General features: G+C 36.4%; 2 protein-coding genes across 3 annotated transcripts in view; both read left to right on the top strand.

Moving 5' to 3' along the window:
• The window catches only part of LOC145664680 (organic cation transporter protein-like), a 148,963-nt gene that overhangs the window by 59,242 nt on the left and 68,525 nt on the right, over positions 1-21,196 (top strand). The window lies entirely within an intron of this gene.
• LOC145668322 (uncharacterized) lies at positions 8,565-11,434 on the top strand. The gene has a single exon (XM_081736061.1). It carries the CDS (start codon positions 8,654-8,656, stop codon positions 9,902-9,904), a length of 1,251 nt encoding a protein of 416 aa, XP_081592187.1. The 5' UTR covers positions 8,565-8,653; the 3' UTR covers positions 9,905-11,434.

Genomic DNA, 21,196 nt, shown 5'->3' with positions numbered 1-21,196 from the left:
ATTTTTTTTTTTTTTAGAATTTTCTAAAAAAAAATCCCAACTATGTTTCAATTTTTTCACATGGGACACGTGTATCCCATTGGTAGTCAAAGGGTTAAAGGGTTTCCATTTGACTTCACTTGAAAATATTCTTCAAATATAAAACGTAATATTACATTGCAACAATAGTATAAACAATCCAGATTTTCTCTCTTTTATTGTAATGTATGAAATATGAAGAAACAGTAGTAGTCAGTGTCGTGTGCAACGGGAATTAAAGGATGTTCGGAACTTTAATTTCTCACTTGAGCAAAATATGTATGTAACACTAGAAATATGAACTTGGGAGCTTAACCCCGCCCTTGACGAACTTTTGTGTACGCCACTAGCTAAAAAGTGATCATCCTCAATTTACTATTAGTTTTAACGATGTTAGTACTCACTACACTAAAGCGCCACAAATGCCTTACGCGGCTCAACAAATATTTCTAACGTGATCATTACCAAGGTCACTGACTGACATTGCACTTCAACTTGAATGCAGCGCCGCAAGCAGCAAAGCGTTGGATTCTGAATCTAACACAAAGCGTGATAGAGTTATTTCCTCATGTTATGTAATAATGCTTGACCAGAATTTTCACTTGCGGAAACGGGACGCATACGAATCGGCTCCGGAAGTGGGGGGATATCTAACTTCCAGATTGCATTTTGGGACTCAGCAGTGTTCTCAATTTACAAAATACACAACTAAGAGTGATAATACACCGTTTCTAACTTGACGTGTACCACACAACAAATAATGGTTCCCGATTGCAAGTTCTACCCAACAATTCTTTTAACTAGTTGAACACTCAGAATTCCCACTTGAATCACGAACACTCAATTCCCATTTGAAAATTCAGAAGTTCTAGACACGGCTGAACCTTGGCAACGAGTGTTGGTACGGAAGAGAGTAGAATTTGCATTGACGATTTATATTTTGAATAATAATTACGGAACACCTAGGTCACTTTTAGTTAAAAACGGGACATTTAGGCGTCCCGTTTGAGAATCAGAAAAAACGGGACAACGGTTAGAAAAAAGGGACTGTCCCGGCTAAAACGTGACGTCTGGTCACCTTAGTATTGGAAGTCTTAAGGGCTCTGTACACTAACCAACAAACTAACGGTTACAAAAATCACATTTTAACTGACTTCCATAAACTTTGAAAATTTTGATGGTAGAAGTGTCATTTTGGTTCCTTGTATCAGGGTTGCCAGGCAATCTCCTGTTAAACTATTTGGCGTAAACGACTACTGTTAATCACTCGAGCTACATTTCAAGATTGCAAAATAATAGGGGATCAACATTTACAATATAAGCATCATGATATATTTGTAATGATTAATATTACAGTAAATTAAAGTATATTAGTTAAAAAAAAAAAACAAAGTTAAAATTTTGTAAACCTTTTATTGCAATAGAATCTACTTTGTGGACATCAGAGATCATTTTTAGAAGGAAAAAGGTAACCAATTGGATTTTTCCTTTCGACATTTTGGTAAAATTCTAGGCCAAGTAGAGAGTGATTTATTTTATAATGACGAGTCCCATTCAAACTGCACGAGGAAAAAGCACAAAAAAATGATATGGAAGGTATTTGACACTGAGTTTATGATTGTCATTCACTTATGATAATTGAATGTAGACGGTGCAGAAAAAGGAACATAATTTTTTTAAAATGATGTTTAGCACTAGTTTTCTCTTAGGCTACACCAGATCGGATCTACAGCTTATACTGGGTTTTAAACCATTACTCAGATTCAAATCCGAGAAGCGGGTTTCAAACCATTACTCAGATTTATATCCTAGAAGTGGGTTCTAAATTATTACTCAGATTCACACCCGAGGAGTGGGTTCCAAACCATTAATCAGATTTAGCTATATCCGAGGAATGGGTTCCAAACCATAACTGAGATTTATATAAGAATAGTGGGTTCCAAACCATTACTCAGATTTATATCTGAGGCAGGTATCGCCACTTGTCAAATCCGTGACCATACGTCTGAAAGTAAGTGATTTAGCCATTTAAACTTAAATAGGCACAGATGTGGATTTAAGCAACTTTGTAGATCATATTTATACGAAATCGCTTTTCTAGCCAGCAATGTGCAGTTTCTATGGAAAATGTTAATGCATAAAATTGTTATTATTATTATTATTATTATTATTATTATTATTATTATTATTATTATTATTATTATTATTATTATTATTATTATTATTATTTTGTATGATGATAAAATATATTCAATTCTCCCTACGATGTTTGGTAAACATCGCACTCCTAATACTATCTGGGGTTCCCCAACGATTACTTGTTAATTATTGGTCAGGTGCACACCGAAGATTGTTTGCTCATATCCACAGAGAATCGTACCTAAATCAATGCGCTCATAAGATAAATACAAGAAGGTTAATTCACGCATAGTGTGCCGTGCCCCGTCCGCGCAGTGGTCCATAAAGTTTCTTTTCAGACATCGACATTCAAAATTCATTGGGTTGTCTTTTTTAATTCTCACATGACATGCCGTTCTGCTGCCATGCCCTGACAGTGCCACCTTGCAGAGAAACCACTTCGGTCGCGACTTGGCGGCCGTGATGCTTCGGCTTTCCATGGAGTAGTGTCGGATTTGCGTATAAAATAAACAAGCTATAGCTTAGGACCTCACTCCCTTGGGGGGCTCCAAAAAAATTAATGGAAAAACTGGCGGTAATGTAATTTCAAAATAACAAAAAAGCAAATACGATAAAACATACAACATACAACAACGGTGTTTTATATTATGTACTAGTCTGTTATGAATGGGGCTTCTGTTTTGCAGATTGGCTTGTAATTGCAGCCTGTTTCTCAGCCCTGCTTTTGATGGGATGAAGCCTGGGTAACCCAGACGCGCACGTAATCGAGCCGTTTCCCAGCCCCGCTTGTAATGGCGGCCCCATCAAATCCGGCACTGCCTCGGAGTACTCGAAGCAACACGAAGTTGACCAGAACCAAGGAAAATGGTGTAGAAAGCAGTAGCGGCATGGCGTGGTATGTGCAGGGCCGTGCCGTGGAAAATCAGCGCCCGGGGCGAACGTATACGACGACACCCCTATACATATATTCCAAGTAATTTTTCCTTTCTTTTTCCCCTTTTTCTACCGATTTTTTCGGCCCCTTACTTCTTGCCCGGGGCCGTCGCCCGCTCACCTCCCCCCACGGCACGGCCCTGGATATGTGTGAATTGTCGCGGCCGTAGCACGGACGAAGCATGGCAAAGGAATGATATAGACACGGCACAGTACGTGTGAATCAGCCTTAACAGTTCACCCACTCAATACTTTCCTCCTACAAGCCCAATTTACAATGGAACGGATTCCTGTCCACTGGTCTGGTAGCTACCGCTCGCGTATTTGGTGTACGTGGTCCTGGGTTCGATCCCTTGTGGGAGAGCATTCTTGAACGTGTTACGGTGCCTCGGATTGCACAGTAACGCATTCAATAATGCGGAGTGTAGGGCCACGTCTCGTATAGCATCGGTGTTGAAAAGGAAGGTTAAACTTCAACACAGAGACAAACAGTACAATGAGTAAATCCATTAAAATTATTAACTATTAAGAATGACTAACAACAATGACAATAGGAAAGGAAGTGGGAAGAAGTCTTGCAGGGCCTATATTTATAGATACCATCTATCCAGTGGTGTGGGGGGCTATGCACACACAACACGGGGAAGCAGGAAGGGACAATTGCCCACATGAGTTTGAGAATTAAATATATTTTAATCGATTGTCTATTAATATACTAGGAAAAAACGTGAAACTCATATGTCGGTGGAGGATCTTATCCCTCCCCCAAGGGAATCTGAAATGACACTCCTGCAAACACACCTTGAATATTTGTAATCTCATTTCAACTTAGCTGACTTCATTTTAGAAAAAATGGAAATATTCAGTTTTATCTCATCTGTGTACGTTTTTATCTCGAAGAAAATGTTGAGATAAGTTGAAGCTGAAATATACTGATTGCAGTTTTAATGGCAAGAATTGCAGACTGGTGAATCTTATATGTGATATGATTGATACACAAAAATTTAGCAGTGAATCTAACCTTTTATTCTACTCATAGAAGAAAAAGGAAGCATACTCTTGGCTTACCTAATTTCCCGGGCTACCTACTCCCCCCTCTTGATTTTCTTTAATTCAAAAAATCACCTTTCTTTATAAATAAACGATGTAAATATTCCACTGCTATAATAACTAAAGTCCCGTTATGTTTTGATATCCGTCCAAGTTGGTGTGGAACACTAGTTTCTCTTAGCTCCTCTTAGTTTTGGTGTTGCTGACGACAGCCGACTTGAATCACAACTAACAACGGTCGAAAGTATGATAGGAGAAACGAAAGAAACCCCTTCCACTACGATTCATTTTCTGAGTTCTGATAATTGAAGTATAAGTTATAAAAGTGTATTATACTGGTAGATGGTTTATCATTATATAGCAGGATTCAAAATGATCTGAACGATTTCAACTCCTTATAACTTAGCTTCAAATCTTACAGTTAAATGTTAAAACTCTCCAAGTTTTTGTGATTAAAAAAAAAAAAAAATGAAAATAGTACATCACAAATGTTCTATCTGGGCCCCCTTTGTTGCCCTGCATACATCTATTCGGTATTCCAATTCCGCCCAGACCCATTTCAACATGTGTGCATCAATAGTTTGCACTGCAACAGTGATGCGCTCTTTCAGTTCATTCACATCTTGGGGTAGAGGGGGTTTGTAGACAATGTCTTTTAGATGTCCCCACAGAAAAAAAATCGCAGGGGGTTAAGTCCGGTGATCTTGGTGGCCAACGTAGAAGCTGATGATCGTTTTTACTTGACCGCCCAATCCAGCGGTGTGGCAGTCTGTTGTTGAGGAAATTTCTGACATTGTGATGAAAGTGACATAGAGCTCCATCCAATTGTTAGATGAAGTTTGCACTGTCATGTTCGAGCTGTGGCATAAGCCACGTAGTAAGCATTTGTAGAAATGTTTGTCTAGTCACAGTTTCTTTCGTCAAAGAAGTACGGACCATAAACTTTTGAAGATAAAATTGCACAAAATACATTCGTCTTCGGTGAATCACGCACAATTTCACAGATTTGGTAAGACTCATCAGTTCTCCAAATGCGAACATTTTGTTTATTCACTCTTGCTGTCACATGGAACGTAGCCTCATCACTGAAACAAAGTTTGCCCCAAAAAATCATCATCAACACTGCAAAACTCTTGAAATGACTCACAAAGTCTTGCGACACGTGTGATCATTAGGTGTTAAGTGTTAACTGCACTCGATACGGATATATCTTTAAATGTTTACGCACTACACGCCAAACAGTTGCTTGAGGCATTTGAAGCTCTTTGCTACCTCTCCTTGTTGACTTTTGTGGGCTGCGTTGAAAACTGGTGCGACATCTGCCTCAGAAGTGGACGGCCTACCAGGCGATTTTTCTTAACAAATGCATTCCATTCTATTGAATTTGTCATACCACTTACGTATGGAGTTCTTTGATGGTAGATCTTTATGAAATTATGTGCGGAACTCGCGTTGAACACTAACAACAGACCGACAAACGTGAAAATGTAAAACGCAAATGCTCTCTCTGCACCACAGGCAGCCATCTTGGACACTCTGCCACCTAGCGGATAAATTTTAAAGTACTACGCTGGTTCCAAACAAGACTTGAGGATAATATTGAAAGTATTTCCATTAGAGATTTCATTGTTGATAGAGTATTATCACTTATAGAACGTTTCCTTATCGTTCACATCATTTTGAATCACGCTGTATAACTTTCAAAATAATATAGTAACCCTACGTGATGCTACAATCGTTAAAATTTTATGGCGAGTGTAGCTCGTCATTGTGTGATTTGGCACCAGAAGACCATGATGAGCTAGACAGACTCGTCATTTCAGTGCAAGGTGTTAAGAAAACGAAACAGAAGAGTAGAATTTGACAAATATAGTATTATTTCTGAACAAAGAGCATAACCAAATAAAAAGTCAATGAAATTTTTAGAAATAATAATGCGAAAAACTAACATTTTTTTCGGGGGGGATTGAGCCCGATAGCCCCCTAAATACACCACTGATCCTGGCATTCGACTCGTTTAACGAGCTAAGTCACAGACAAGATAGCCACCAGATTCGAACCCGGGACATCTCGACAGCAAATTAAAGAACACTCACCACTACCCTACTAACCCGATTAAAGCTTTTACGAGCAGAAGTGGTAATAAGTATGCTACATGTATAGGTATTTCAAAACTGTTAAAGAAAATTATTTCTCTAATTTTCACTTAAAATTTTAAGGCCATATACAGAATCGTTTTGGCGCGTGATTAGTGCCATACTAAAGAATTCGACTAACATATGTTTTCTGCAGTAGTCAGGCCTTTAGTATGACGCTAATTATACGTCAAAGAGAGACTGCATAAGGCGGATAATGTTTAAAAGCTTCAGATCAATCTCTGGCCAAGCCCTAGTAGCTGATACGTGTGTTTTTGGTGCAAATGGTCCTAGTTCGATTCCCAGTGGGAGAGCACGCAACATTTAATTCCATAATCATTCACTTCCATTAATCAACTGCGTCCGTTAGCCTAAATTGCATGGGACGTTAAACTAAAAAAAAAAAAAAGTCATTCACACTAGCACCAGCAGACACCTCTAAGCCATAAATATTAACATACACGTGCTTACAAAAGTAGATATACAGTTAGCAAGCAGCTGCTCACTCTAGCAGCCGATGTAGGAACTATGAGCGCTGCACGGTGCTGCCGTCTATAACACAAATTAACAAAGTTTTCGTGTATTGTAAGATGAACTACGTGCTTCCATCTCCTCACTGTTCCTTAAAAAAAAAAAAAAAAAAAAAAAAAAAAAAAAAAAAAAAAAAAAAAAGGCTTACAACTTGAGGGCAGGGACGTACCCAGGGGGTGGTTCCTGGGGGTCCGGACCCCCCAAATTCGGACTTTTTTGTAAATTTAGTCTAATTTTAGGGGCAATTTTACAATTTTTATTATAATTTAGCCTGAAATTGTGTTTGAACCCCCGGAAAGCTTTCGACCCCTCCCGAAATAAATTCCTGCGTACGTCCATGCTTGAGGGCACCTCGTACTACTACTTCTGGTTTCACATTAAATTCGGGTATTTGGGAAGTCTAACGTAGTTTGGTTCCACAATCTGAAACAAAACTCTTCTTCTTCTTTTCTCTTAAGTGAATGATCAGTGATGCCAAGCCGTGGGGAAAAAAAATCCATTTTGTGGAATTTTTTGGACATTAATTATTCGGAATGGGATAAAGGGAATTTTCGACGAAATTGGCAACATATATAGGATTTTTCGCTATATGTATAATCCACGCTAACGAAATTCTCTATGAGCTGGAAGCAAACATGATGGGTGATCAAATACCGTAAGAATGTCAATGTTGTCAACTTTTTAGTCTAAAGTCTTTTCTTTCTTATTGACAAAGTCAATGCTAGTGAGGAGTAAAAAAATGAAATGAAATCTGAGTTTTACGTCCCACGGTTATGCCAGTTAGGCTAAAGGAGACGGTGATTATGAGAAACGAATGAAATGGTGGAATGAAGAAAGTGGTAGGAAACGGGAGAACCCCGAGAAAACCCACGCACACGGTGTTTGTCCACCACAAAGTTCACTTGGCGGGAGCAGGGTTTGAACCCCCGACCCCTTGCACCAGAGGTGAACGCTCTACCACTGAGCCACCGTGGCCCCGCTAGTGAGGAGTGACCTAATCATATGTGATTCTTAAAAATTAAGTTCCAAGAAACGAAATTTGTGCTCTGCTATTTGATGAAAGAAGAAAATAAAGCAATGAACGAATGAAAGAAACAAAGTAGAATATCAAACGAGAAACAATCCATTTCCAATCGTTCTACAGGATATGTGACTAAATTCTAGTATCAATCGGTTCAGTATAAGGTGATGGTACAAAGGTGTGATAAAGTCACTGCATTTCTGACAACATAATAAAATATAATTGTTTCCGATTAATGAAAATAGTTATTAACAAACTATTTTATAAACGTGGAAGATTCGAAATTTATTGATAATTCCCAGAAATTGAAAAAAAGTAACACATGACACAAATGAGTTTCATTTTCATATATTATTATTATTATTATTATTATTATTATTATTATTATTATTATAGTATAACGTGCGAAATTAAGATACAAACCGGAACTGGGAGTTTTTACCACTCGAGAGGAGATTTTATTGCTTTTCAGGTTAGCATCACTGTGAGTGATTCATCTGATTGTCGTGAAAAGGAAGGTAGAGAATCTACGTTAATCTTTATAATTTAAAAATAAAATGGTTTCATAATACAGTGAAATAAGATTTCAACAAGGTTGTAAACAAATTAAGTAACTACTTAATGTTCTAAAAATGACTCAGATAAGACAAATTATCAAGATGTTATGCAATCTTCTACAGAAAGAAAAAAAAGTTTTGTTCTCTTGCTTATCTTCAATGTGTCAGTTGAAAAGGATCCACAGATAAAGTTTGCGTTCACTAGTGAGTTGCATGTAGAACGTTAAACAGTTGACTGACAATCATTGAACAAACGAAATATCTGGACAATGAAAATGAGTTCACAGGATCTGCAGCACCTCGTAACTCACGACGCCATCTTGACAGCGTTAAAGACATTCGTGGGAAAGGACCAAGTGATTGTGCACAAAATCGAGATAACGAAAGGTACGGATGAAATCGAAGGTTTTGCATCTATTATATTACGTGTGGTCGTTGACTTCGATCAAAACGGGAAAGTTGAATCTAAATATTTTATAGTGAAAAGACTGCCACAGACTGAAGTGCAATTAAAAGTGATATCTGAAGCAGATATCTTCTCTAGAGAAGTATTTTATTACAAAGTGGTTGTTCCTAAATTGAAGAAATACTTGAAGTCGTCTTTTCCCTTACCTGAATGTTATTTTACTCAAAATGATGGCACAAACGATTTGTTGATCTTAGACGATCTTAAAAGATTAGGTTATAATACTCTAGGAATAGGAGCAAATGTTTCTGCGGAACACTGTAAGGTTATTGTGAGGGAGCTATCAAAGTTACATGTGACAAGTGTTGCATTAGAAAAAGACTCAGGTGAAAGTATTCTTAATTTGTTTCCGATTTATAAGAAAGACGCCCTGTTTGAACTGAGCTTTCTGCGAGCAATGCTTAATGATTCTGCTAATCTTATTGTTGGTTTGTGTGAGAGTGTACCAAAATATAAACACGCTTCTTCAGTGCTAAGAGATAAATTAAGTACATTATGGGAACAACTTCGAGATCTTCTGAAACCAAGAACGGATCAAACTAATGTGCTTTGCCATGGTGATTGTTGGACAAACAATACGATGGTTCAATGTGACAATAATAGCCAACCATGTGACGTAAAGTTTGTCGATCTGCAAGCAACACGATATGCATCACCTTACACAGATATAGTTAATTTTCTGTATTTAAGTACTACCAAAGATGTTCGTGAAAAGTATTTGGATGAAATATTAAACACATATGTGGAATCATATAACAAGTATGTAAAAGAATGTGGTGTTCCGATTGATCTGTTGGAGATTGATCAAGTGAAACATGATTTTAATTCAGTGCGTGCGTTTGGTGTTTTAATCAGGGCAGTTTGGAAGCCATTTATGTGTCTGAAGAATGAACTATTACCAAAAGATAATGATGACGTCGAAAAGTTTGACGATGTGTTCTGTGGCGAGAAGGCAACTATTGCCAAAGCGAAATATTTCATAGATGAAGATTTTCGTGATGTAATGAATGATATTATCGAAAATATATGTGATTTGTATGCAATTAGAATCTAATATATGATATTCTCATGTTTACTAAATCGTTAATCAGAACATGCATTGTCTATTGACGTTTCCCCTGTGTTTCATCAATGTTCTCAAACTATTTCAAAAATTTAATATAGTTTTGTGTTTCTACATGTGGCTACTGTAGGGATGGTACCGAGACCGAGACTAGTCTCGGTATCGTCTCGGTCTCGTCTCGAATTATCGAGATGAGACCGAGACCAAGACGGACTTTTACATACCGAGACGAGACCGAGACCGAGACAGACCTCTATAAATCGAGACGAGACCTTGGTTAGTCTCGAAAGTCTCGGTCTCGTCTCGAATATTGACAGCTATTTTGTCTTTACTCAAAATTTGTTTCGCTGCTGTGTGAGATAATATGTGAACGGTTGACTGATGTACAGTGGCGTATTTAGGGGGTAGGTATCAGGTTCAAGCCCCTCCCGAAATAAATTTATGATCATTTTTTCGCATTGCACGTACAACACAAATGTTTCTTACCCGTTCCTCAAGCTTCTCCCGAAACAAAATCCACTGCTGTTGTATATAATCCTCTCTCTCTCTCTCTGAATATATAAAATGCTGAAAATTTGTACCATATTGTGTGAAATATTGAAGGGAAAATTCTTCTAGATACTCTGCAATACCACTAGATAAACAAGCAGTATTGCCAACGCAAAATAAAGTTGTATTTTCTCAAATTGCACTATGTAAGGTATTACCTATTTCTAATTTAGATATTAAATAAAATCACAATACCACATACATTATTCAGTCTAACAAAGAACAATACAATATCACCAACATCAACATTTTGGAGATCTCTAATAACTCAAATGGCATATACGGTGCAATGCGCATCATTTGTATCTTAGCGTCAAATACTATGATCATGGTATAATGTATTTCGAATGAATGAAGGATCAAAGTTACAAGAAATGAAAAATTTAACTTTTTCTAAAGTCTTCACTTCAAAAACGTGCTGACATATCACGTCTCATCATGTAGATGCTTCCAAAATACTTAAGTGATCATAATGCCACTTACAACAATTGTTATTTCAAACCGTTTCAGAGATACCAAACACATGGATAGTGATTGTTGTACTGCTTAAAATAACGTATTTGTGTTAAATTTTTTATAATGATTCTTGCTTTAGTTTGCTTCTATTACAACATTACAACAATAGTTTTTAGTGGTTTTAATTACAAGTCGCAGTTCCATTATTTTAAGTAGTGTTGCCAACTTAAATAAATTGGTAAATTTTATTCTAAATATAGTGCAAATAACGTAGCTAAACTGCAAAATATTTTAAAATTATTCGTAATTTGTTTTATGGTACAAGAATGTTTTTAAAAGACTATGTTTTTCGTAGTCTTTATAATGTTAATGTCAAAGTTTTGGTTCCAGCAATACATGTAAATGCAAATTGTGACTGAAATTAAATGTAACTGATAACTTTTCAGTAACCCTAGTTGTTTCCTTAAGCCTTAATCGTGATGTACACAAACCCATGGTTAATTAAAAGTTCTAATTACACCCTAGTTACATTTCACTTGTTTTAGTTTGACCACCGACCACCTCAAACTCGATCCATACCATAACAATATGCAGTTATCCATACCATAACTATATGCAGTTACAGTTAGTAATACACGTTGTGTTCATTTTTGGTTTGGTTTGTTTTAGTTTAATGTCCCACGATTATGCTAGGGCGTCTAAAGGAGACGTGCAGCTAATGATTATAATGGAATCCGAACCACTTTGGTCGTTCAACTCTATCCCCACCGGAAATCGAATTCGGGACCACGCGAACCGAAGTCAAGCATGCTAGCCATTAGACCAAGTGGAAGTCCTCACATTGTGTTGATTTAAATCATTGAGTCAGTGTTGTCAGATTCGAAGATCAAAAACTAGCGTGTCTGTGCTCCAAAAGTAGCGGATTTGAACTATTTGTAGGCCAAATATATACAGTAGAAATGAATTATTTGGCAACTAATGACTGGTACTAATGAAATGGTTTTTAATGTGGACTGGAAAATGTGCTGGACATATTGCAAGAAATTATGATCGATGAACAAAAACAATTCTAGACAGGATACCACGAGATAAAAACAGCCTAGAAAACGTTTTTGTACAAGAAGGTTTGACGAAATCAAAAACAACTGGGGAGTAACCTGAGAAAGAATTGCTCAAGCTTAGTTGTAGAGAAGACTTGGAAAGACCTTCATCCAGCAGTGGGTTGATAATGGTTTATTATGATTATGGTTATGATTTTATTATATCTGAGCCTCAGAGATAAACTAAACCAAGTTATAATTTCGTAATTTTACAGGAGAAGCGAAAAACCGGTTCCTTAAGTAAGACCTATAGTACTGTTTTTCAAACTATACTAAGTAGTTACAAGGTAATAGGATGTTTTTAGACTTATATTATTACACCACTAGAAAGAACATAGTCTAAAAAAGTATTGTTAAATAAATTCCGACCAAAAAGTGACTTAACATAGTCTACTACTAAAGTTCATATATTATATATATAACTTTTACTGGGTAAGGTAGGGTAAAAACGGACCCAAAATTTAACGAAATTCGTACAGAAAAAAAAAAAAAATATTTTTGACTCTTCATATTGCAGCAAAACTACGAAAATTAATAGAAAAGAAAACTAGAAAGTTGAAAATCACTCATATTGCCGGGACAGAGAAAATAGATACATGTGGCTCGAATTACCTATATACTTATATACTATGTATGTCCATGTTTTGCAAGTAATTATCATCCAATATAAAATTTCAACATAATGAACGCACAATTAGTTTTCTCGAATAAAGATGACATGCACCGCTGAGAGCTCAAGAATAAGCTTAATCTATGTTACGGCACTGGATATATGCTTATGTAATACATTACGACCTTATGAACTTGTTTAAGAAACAGAATGTACTTAAAGTGAAACGCGAACAATACGAAACATCGGACTTTGAATCTAACTTGTTTGATGATCCAACCCAAGACCTCAGATAGCAAAGATGAGTGCCGTAGCTCCCACCACAAGCTTAAGGAAGTTCCTGTTTTAGAGTGTCAATTAAACACTGAGATGTGAAACGGCAATAAATCATTTGATTATTTTGAAACAAAATATATTGTCGTAATATTTTTTCTATTTGTTAAGGTAATGAATATGACAGTCAAAGCAGAATGTATTGGATAATAACTGAGAAATTGTAAAATTTCAATTTCGGTACGATTAAATACATTCGTGCTGCTATGTGTTGCATTATTCGTTAGAAGGTATTGAACAATTCTGATTCAAAGGAAGGAAATATACAACTGTATAGTACTGGGGTTAATTTAATAGAGTTTAATTGTATAGGCAGTACTGAAGCTATTTGAGACAAAGTCTATTGCTGAAAGTGAAATATGAGTTACTATTAGGGTTTTATCCCGGGTATGTTATACCCACTGATGATTGAACCTGGAACACACACATGGAAAGCATTAGCGCTAGCAAATTAGCTACGACGAGGTACATCATATCATAATTCTATGTCAAGAATAAAGGCAAAAAATAAGAAGCGGAGACGACAGACTGTACCTTCGAGACTTTCGAGACGAGACCCGAGACGAGACCGAGACTTGGCCTTCGAGACCGAGACCGAGATCGAGACAGGCATCTGTTGACCGAGACGAGACCGAGACGGCGATTTTTGACTCGAGACGAGATCGAGACCGCTACTTATCAACCGAGACAAGACCGAGACTGTATGAAGTCTCGTCTCGTCTCGTCTCGATACCATCCCTAGGCTACTGTGATGATTACAGGGGATGGCCTGGGGATACCTACTGAGAATACTAATCCCCCGATTTTTTTTATTGCTCTTTGGAATATTAAGCCAAACTCATTGACCAATAGAGTGTTAACTAAAAAGCAAGTGGATTTTTTTTTAAAATTTTGAAGGTGCTTACAATGGCGGATCTAGCCCGGGGAGCTTAGGCCCCCCAATTTTTGAGTGACAAGGATAATTGAAGATATTATTTATATATTTATAGTAAACTCAGTCTGGGTTTTGGCTGCCCCCCAGTTTTTAACTTCTAGACTGGTGCTTAGGTCAAGAATATGGAAATATCATATCCTCTCTTCTATCTATCACTATTATAATAAATACATTGCAATGTTAATAATATTTTACAAGTAACCGAAATTGTGTTTTGCTACAGATATGCATTTTAAAAATTGTGAGTCACAAGTATGAGCTATATGAGTAGACAGAAAATTGAAGAGGGGCCGTTGACTCAGCAGTAGAGCATTTAGCTCTGGGGTGTAAGGTCCTTGGTTCGATCTCAGCACCCATCAAGTGCGCTTTGTTGTGTACAAACACTGTGTACGTAGGATTTACCGGGGCTCCCTTTTCTCTTAACACAGTATTTATATCCTTGTACCGTATATATATATGCCCACCCACGGATCCAGGATATGATCAAAGGAGAGGCTAAACCATAGCTTGCCGCTTCATCCAGTGTAAAGAAAGTAGGATTGAAGCCCATTTTATCCAGTGTATACCTGAACGTCAAGGAGGGGAGGCTATAGCCCCTATAGCACTCTCCTTAGATCCGAGCCTGTATATGCCTATATTCACGTTATATTTATATTAATTCGTGGAATTCGGATAGGATTTAATTTGCACGAATTTGTTTGTTTGTTTGTTTGTTGAAGTTTAGCATTCCTTTTCGTTACCGAGGCTATATAAGACACGAAGTGGAATCCAAACCATTGTAATTCGATCGAATTTCAATGTTCTCCTTCCGGGAATCGAACTGGTGACAATGTACACCAAAGGTTCCCTCTCGCTCGCGCTACCCACTAGACCAGCAATGAGGTTAATTTTTACTTATTATGGGACATTTCAATACATTTGAGAAAAAATGAAAATGAATTTTTTTTATTAATTGTTAATTTTTTTTTTTAAAAATTAATTTTTAAAAAATTTTTTTAATTTTTTTTATTTTTTTAAAAAATAATAAAATTTTAAAAAAATGTATATTTTAGTTTATCAATTAGCCTTGTTAGACTAAGGGAGACGGATGGTTAAGGCAAGTGAATGATAATGGAATGGAATGGGTGAAATCATAATGTGGGAGAAAACGAAAGTACCGCGAGAAAACTCACGGGCGCGATGTTGCCCACCACAAACTGACTTGGCCGGTAACCGAAATAGGGACCATGCACATCAGAGCTAAGCGCTGTACCAACTGAGCCACCACGTCCCCCAAAATACATTTGAAGAAGAAACTAGTATACAAATAAACAATTATAATTCCAAATGAGATTAAATCTTTTTAAGTTGTACCTTATACGACCATGTCTTGTAAGATAAACGACAGATAACAAGTGCAAGAGCATCAGTATGAAAGAATTGGTAGAATGGAGATGTGGGAGGAAATGAGAGAACACCGAGAAGATCCGCGGACACAATGTTGTCCACCACAAACTCTCATCACCTTGCTCTCTCGTGGCTATAAGGTTGTTATACGCGCCTTTGGTTGGGAGACCCAGGTTCGATTTCCGCTGTTCGGATCCCACGTTATGCTGTGGATCCACGTTTCATATAGACTTAGTGCTGAGAGGGACGTTAATATCCAGATCAACGAATCAGATGCCCTGGGATTGAACTAGGGACTAACTCTTATGTTCCCTTCAATTAAAATTCCACACTGAGAAAAAAATGTATGTGGCTTACGTAAAATCGTATGTTACATTTGTAAATCCTGTAGTTTTTGGACTTAACGTACTGCAAACGTATAACTGATAACGCATGTTTTATAATACTTTCTGTATAAGTGTTCGATCTGTACTACTTTCCGTATGAAACAATATAGACCAGTGGTGTCCAATTATAATGAGCCCGAGGGCCATAACCGTCTTTACTCGTAAAATGGAGGGCCGCAGCTAATAATAATAATAATAATAATAATAATAATAATAATAATAATAATAATAATAATAATAATAATAATAATAATAAACTTTATTTTTACGTGCTGAGAACAGCTAAAATACAGCACTTCGTCTTATTCTACATTATTTTAGCAATGACTATATAGTACAAGTGATAAAATTATGGTTACATCTATAACATAAATTAGTAATAATAAAAACATTGACAGTGTAGTGTACGTCAATTATTAAAACAAAGAAGTGTCAAAAATTAAAAGTAAAAAATAAAAGCTACTAAGTTATATTTAAAATTCTAAAATAAAGTCATATTTTAAGATATGCATTCATTATAGCTTTCTAAAATCCTACAGATTAAAATATGTTTTCTATTATGCAGTTGCAATAAAATTTTTACCCTTGTACCATATGTTGGAACTGTAAAATCAACATTTTTAAAAATATAGTCTGAGGTACATGTTTGTCAAGTAACTTTTCTACAAATATAGATTCAATCAAGTTTCTCCTGTCAGCCAGTCGTTCCAAATTAAAATACGTTATCCAATATTCATACGTGCTAGAATAATAGTCAAGTCCTAACTTAAAACAAAGTATTCTAATAAAAACTTTTGCACCATCTCGAGTTTGTTTACGAGAGTTTTTGTTAGGCTGTTCCAAGTCACTGATGCATATTCTAGTTTCGACCTTACCAGTAATTTATATAAGAGTACATATGTATTTGATTGACAGAAAGCAGGCCATTGATTAAACAGGTAACCGATTATTTTTCTTGCTTCATTACACACATTTTGTATATGATCACCAAAGCGTAGTGACCTGTCAAATGTTACACCTAAATCCTTTATTGTGTCAACTTTCTGTATTACAGTACCTTGTACAGTAAAACCTGTCTTCAACGGACAATTTATTAAACGGAAAACTGTCTTAAACGGAAATATTTCACGGTCCCATGAATTTTGGAGAACAAAACGTGTAAAAGTCCCTTCATTAAGCGGAAACTGTGTTACGCGGACAACGGAAAGAAAAATAAACATTTAACGGAAAATTCTGAGTTCCGGACTACAGCGTTTAGAAGATGTTTAGACATTTTGTGAGACATATACATTACACTGTCTGCGATAAAATGTTAGTTCTTTTGTTAAATATTTCTGGACGGTGTTTACCTTCCTCAACCACTACTCATATTCACCCCCACAAATTGTCCTTAATCCCCGCAACTTAATCAAAAATCATACGGAATGTCGGAAAGAAGAAAACGAGATAGAGGAAGAAGAGGAATACGATACCGAGTTCGAAGAAGAGTGTAGAATAAATACATATCAAGATGCTCTCAGAAGTTTAAAGGAACTGAAAAATTTGTCTTACGGAAAAATGATTCTGATTCACTTAGTATAATTTCTCAGGCTAAAGTGTATGCGGAAAGTCAAGCAGCAATGTACACAGAAACCCCTGCTTAGCTATTAGAAAAATAAAGAAAACGTGCGCATAGTATATTTTGTATTCATTTTAATTTTTTTGTGTATTTATTCGTAGAAGAAAGAAGTACTGTAATCGAACAATGTACGTACAGCAATATATTTTCTCAGTATGCCCCTTTATAAGCATGTATTTTTTTTTTTTTAAAAAAAAGGAAAGGCCTACCTCCACTAAGCGGAAACCTGACTTTAACGGAAATTTTTGCAAGTCCCGCTCGATTCCGCTAAAGACAGCTTTGACTGTATTTCGTATTGTCTTACATAGTATTGCGATTTGTTACTGTAGGTCAAGCACTTAGTTTTCAGACAATTGATACTCATACCGTTATCCTTGCACCACGTAATGATTCTATTTAAGTCATCTTGTAGCCTATCGTTGTCCTCAATATTATTTACTACACTAAAAAGCTTAAAATAATAATAATAATAATAATAATAATAATAATAATAATAATAATAATAATAATAATAATATTATTATTATTATTATTATTATTATTATTATTATTATTATTATTATTATTATTATTATTATTATTATTACACTAGTTAACAAAGGTTTTATTACATAAAAGGAAATACCTGTTCTTAAAGGAACTTTTTGCGCTGAATTCGAATATGCACTCGGTTTTTCTCCATCACGTACGATTTTCCCGTAACAGAGGGATTTTCGGGAAAATCCCTAAAAAATTTCCCTTTTCATTTATTTTACACCCCAAGATCTTGTCCCCTTGCATATACTAACATAGAAATTATACCTAAGTATACTTTGATTCATATTTAACAAACCCTCCAAGTTTCGTAATAATCGCTTTATTCTTTCTAGAGAAATAAATATGTTTGTATGTATACTGTGTGTACTGTTTATTGCACCTTATAGTAATGCTTTCAGATCTCTTAAGTTGAGGTAAAACGTTTTGCTTTATTACCACAAACACATATATAAAATATAATACAATATAATTTACAAGTGTGACAACTTACAATAAACAATAATACAAATGTACCAAAAGGTCATGAAAAGACAATCAAAACTATCACAATATATGAAACTTCCATTGGGTTACAAAAACGTACACTACTTCCTTCTTTTGTAAGAAATGTTGCATTCTCTAACAAGACCCCAACAATAGTCCCCCATCATTGAAAGATCCCAGCGTCCCTGGTACCTTTTCTCCATTGCCATTATATCTTGGTGGAATCTTTCCCCCTGTTCGTCGCTGAGAGCACCTAGGTTAGCAGGAAAGAAGCTGAGGTGGGAGTGCAAAAGGTGGATTTTTAAAGACATCCTACAACCCAACTCTTTGTATTTCTGTATCATGTCCTGTACGATTTCTGTGTAACTCTCAGCTTTGTTATTGCCCAGAAAGTTGCGCACAACACACTTAAATGCTGTCCAGGCAGCTAGCTCAGCACTGTTTAACTTGCTGTCAAAGCTATCATCAAGCATTAATTTCCTAATTTGGAGACCAATAAACACTCCCGCTGAAATCTTAGCATCACTCAGGTTAGGGAACTTATCTCGCAAATACTTGAAACCTTCACCAGATGTGTCCATGGCTTTGACAAAGTTTTTCATAAGTCCTAACTTGATATGAAGTGGCGGTAGTAATATCTTATTAGGATCTACCAAAGGAGCGTATTTGACGTTGCATTCTCCAGGTACGTAATTCACTCTAGGTTCCCATTCCTTCACTTCATAATGTTTGTCATCAGCTCGGCTATCCCATAAACATAAAAAACATTGGTACTTCGTGTAACCGCACTGCAGTCCTAATAAAATACCAACTACATTGAGATCACAACATATTTGCCAACAATGGTCCTTGTAATTTATAAGATTTAGCAAAGTTGACATGGTGTCATAGGATTCCTTAATCTTCACTGAGTGCGCAAGTGGTATAGAAGGTTTTTTATTTCCATTATGTAAAAGGACAGCTTTAAGGCTGACCTTTGACGCGTCGATAAATAACCTCCATTCTTCTGGAACGTAAGGAATTCCTAGCTCCGCCATCAACCCATTTATATCCGTACATACGCACACATTATCTTGCATTGAGAAATAGCTTGAAAATTGAACATGCCTTTTCCTGTACACTGATATGTTCGTTTCTGCATCCAATAAGTTCCACTGCTGGAGCCTTGATCCCAGAAGTTCCGCCTCTTGTTTTGTCAGGTGCAAATCACGGACTAGGTCATTAAGTTCACATTGCCGGATGAAATGTGGCTCGCGAACACAGTCAGGGATGAACGTTGGATCCTTGGATGTACATGTTGATGTCGATGGTTCATCAAGGTCATGATCATCATGAGAGTCTTTTGGCCATATCTCTTCCCAGTTGGTAGGGGGCTCGGGAAGTGGAAGTTCATCCCCGTGCGGAATAGGTCTAATTGCGGATTTAACGTTGGGATAACTTATTGTGTATTTGCTTTTTTTTAGAATGTCCCTTAACTACTGTGAGACAAAAATAACAATCATCCAGATGGTTGGTGGGTTCTCTCCACACCATTGGTACAGCAAATTTCATGAACCTCCGTTTCCCTTTGGCCCATGCAAGTAAAGTGACGTAGCACGACGCACAAATTATGTTGGGTGCCCAAGTTTTGTCCTGATCTCCCACACGACATCCGAAATATATATAATATGCTAGTTTCACCGATGGCGTAATGGATCTACACTGTCCTTTAACTACAAACTGGCCACACACATAACAAAAACTATTTGGTGAGTTAACACACGAACGCCGTCCTCTTGACGCCATTGTACTGATCACAAACTAAACTTCTGGTCTTAGTTGGGTATAATGCCGTTAAGATCAAACATGAAAGCACTCTTAGCAGCAAAGACAACTTTGAAAGTGAAGTAGTGTTAAACCACACGTCAATATAAAAATGTACAAAACTCCCTCACCAGGTGTCAAGAACACAAGAAAGAAAGAAATGTGCGGGGGGAGGGGGGAAACGATACCGTAGTGGAAAATTCAGACTTCATTAGTTCATTGTTGTCAACAATGAGTCTGTATTCCATTCTTTCTTTCTTTTGCATTCTGTTACATTTGATAACAAATATTGATAACCATTTCATGAACAAAACGAAAAAACTTGGAGAATTGTATATATATGTATTAAGATATACATATACTGTACGTTTAAAAAAATATACGTTGGAAGTACATTCTATTTTTATACACTTTTCTAATTTACAGAGAGCAATAAAAGTGTGTTGTTGACTATTGTAAATATTCATTTTATGTCTGTGTTTGTAGTAATAAAGCAAATCGTTTTTACCCCAACTCAGGAGATCTGAAAGCATTACTATCAGGTGCAATAAACAGTGCACACAGTATACATACAAATATATTTATTTCTCTAGAAAGAACAAAGCGATTTTTACGAAACTTTTAGGGTTTATTAAATATAAATCAAGGTATACTTAGGTATAATTTCTATGTTACTATATGTAAGGGGACAGGAGCTAGGGGAATAAAATATCTGAAAAAGGGAAATTTTTGAGGGAATTTCCCGAAAATTCCTCTGTTACGGGAAAACTGTACGTGATGGAGAGAAACCGAGTGCATATTCGAATTCAGCGCAAAAAGTTCCTTTAAGATCAGGTGATTTTTCTCATGTAACAAACAAAAAGTTTAAATTTGTTAACTAGTGTTATTATTACGCTACAAGAGAAAAATATAAAATTGTATTTGAAATATTATATACCTATTCAATCTGTGACAAATGAGGGTGACTAGCAGCGTTTACAAGGGCTGGGATATCTACAGTCATTCCTGTTGTTGTGAGCCGCAGGAGATGTAAAAGAGAAGAATCTCCAAGGCAGCTTCTGAAGCGACTTTTCGCAAGTTTCATGGTT

The sequence above is a fragment of the Thermobia domestica genome, chromosome 1, assembly GCF_964235325.1.
Source record: "Thermobia domestica chromosome 1, izTheDome1.hap1.1, whole genome shotgun sequence".
Classification (NCBI taxonomy): domain Eukaryota; kingdom Metazoa; phylum Arthropoda; class Insecta; order Zygentoma; family Lepismatidae; genus Thermobia; species Thermobia domestica.
The sequence above is the reverse complement of the archived record's forward strand: the minus strand, read 5'-3'. Positions and strand labels throughout refer to the sequence as shown.

Bases quoted from the DNA above. Each gene is read 5' to 3' on its own strand.
- LOC145668322 (XM_081736061.1), top strand. From the start codon at position 8,654: ATGAAAATGAGTTCACAGGATCTGCAGCACCTCGTAACTCACGACGCC.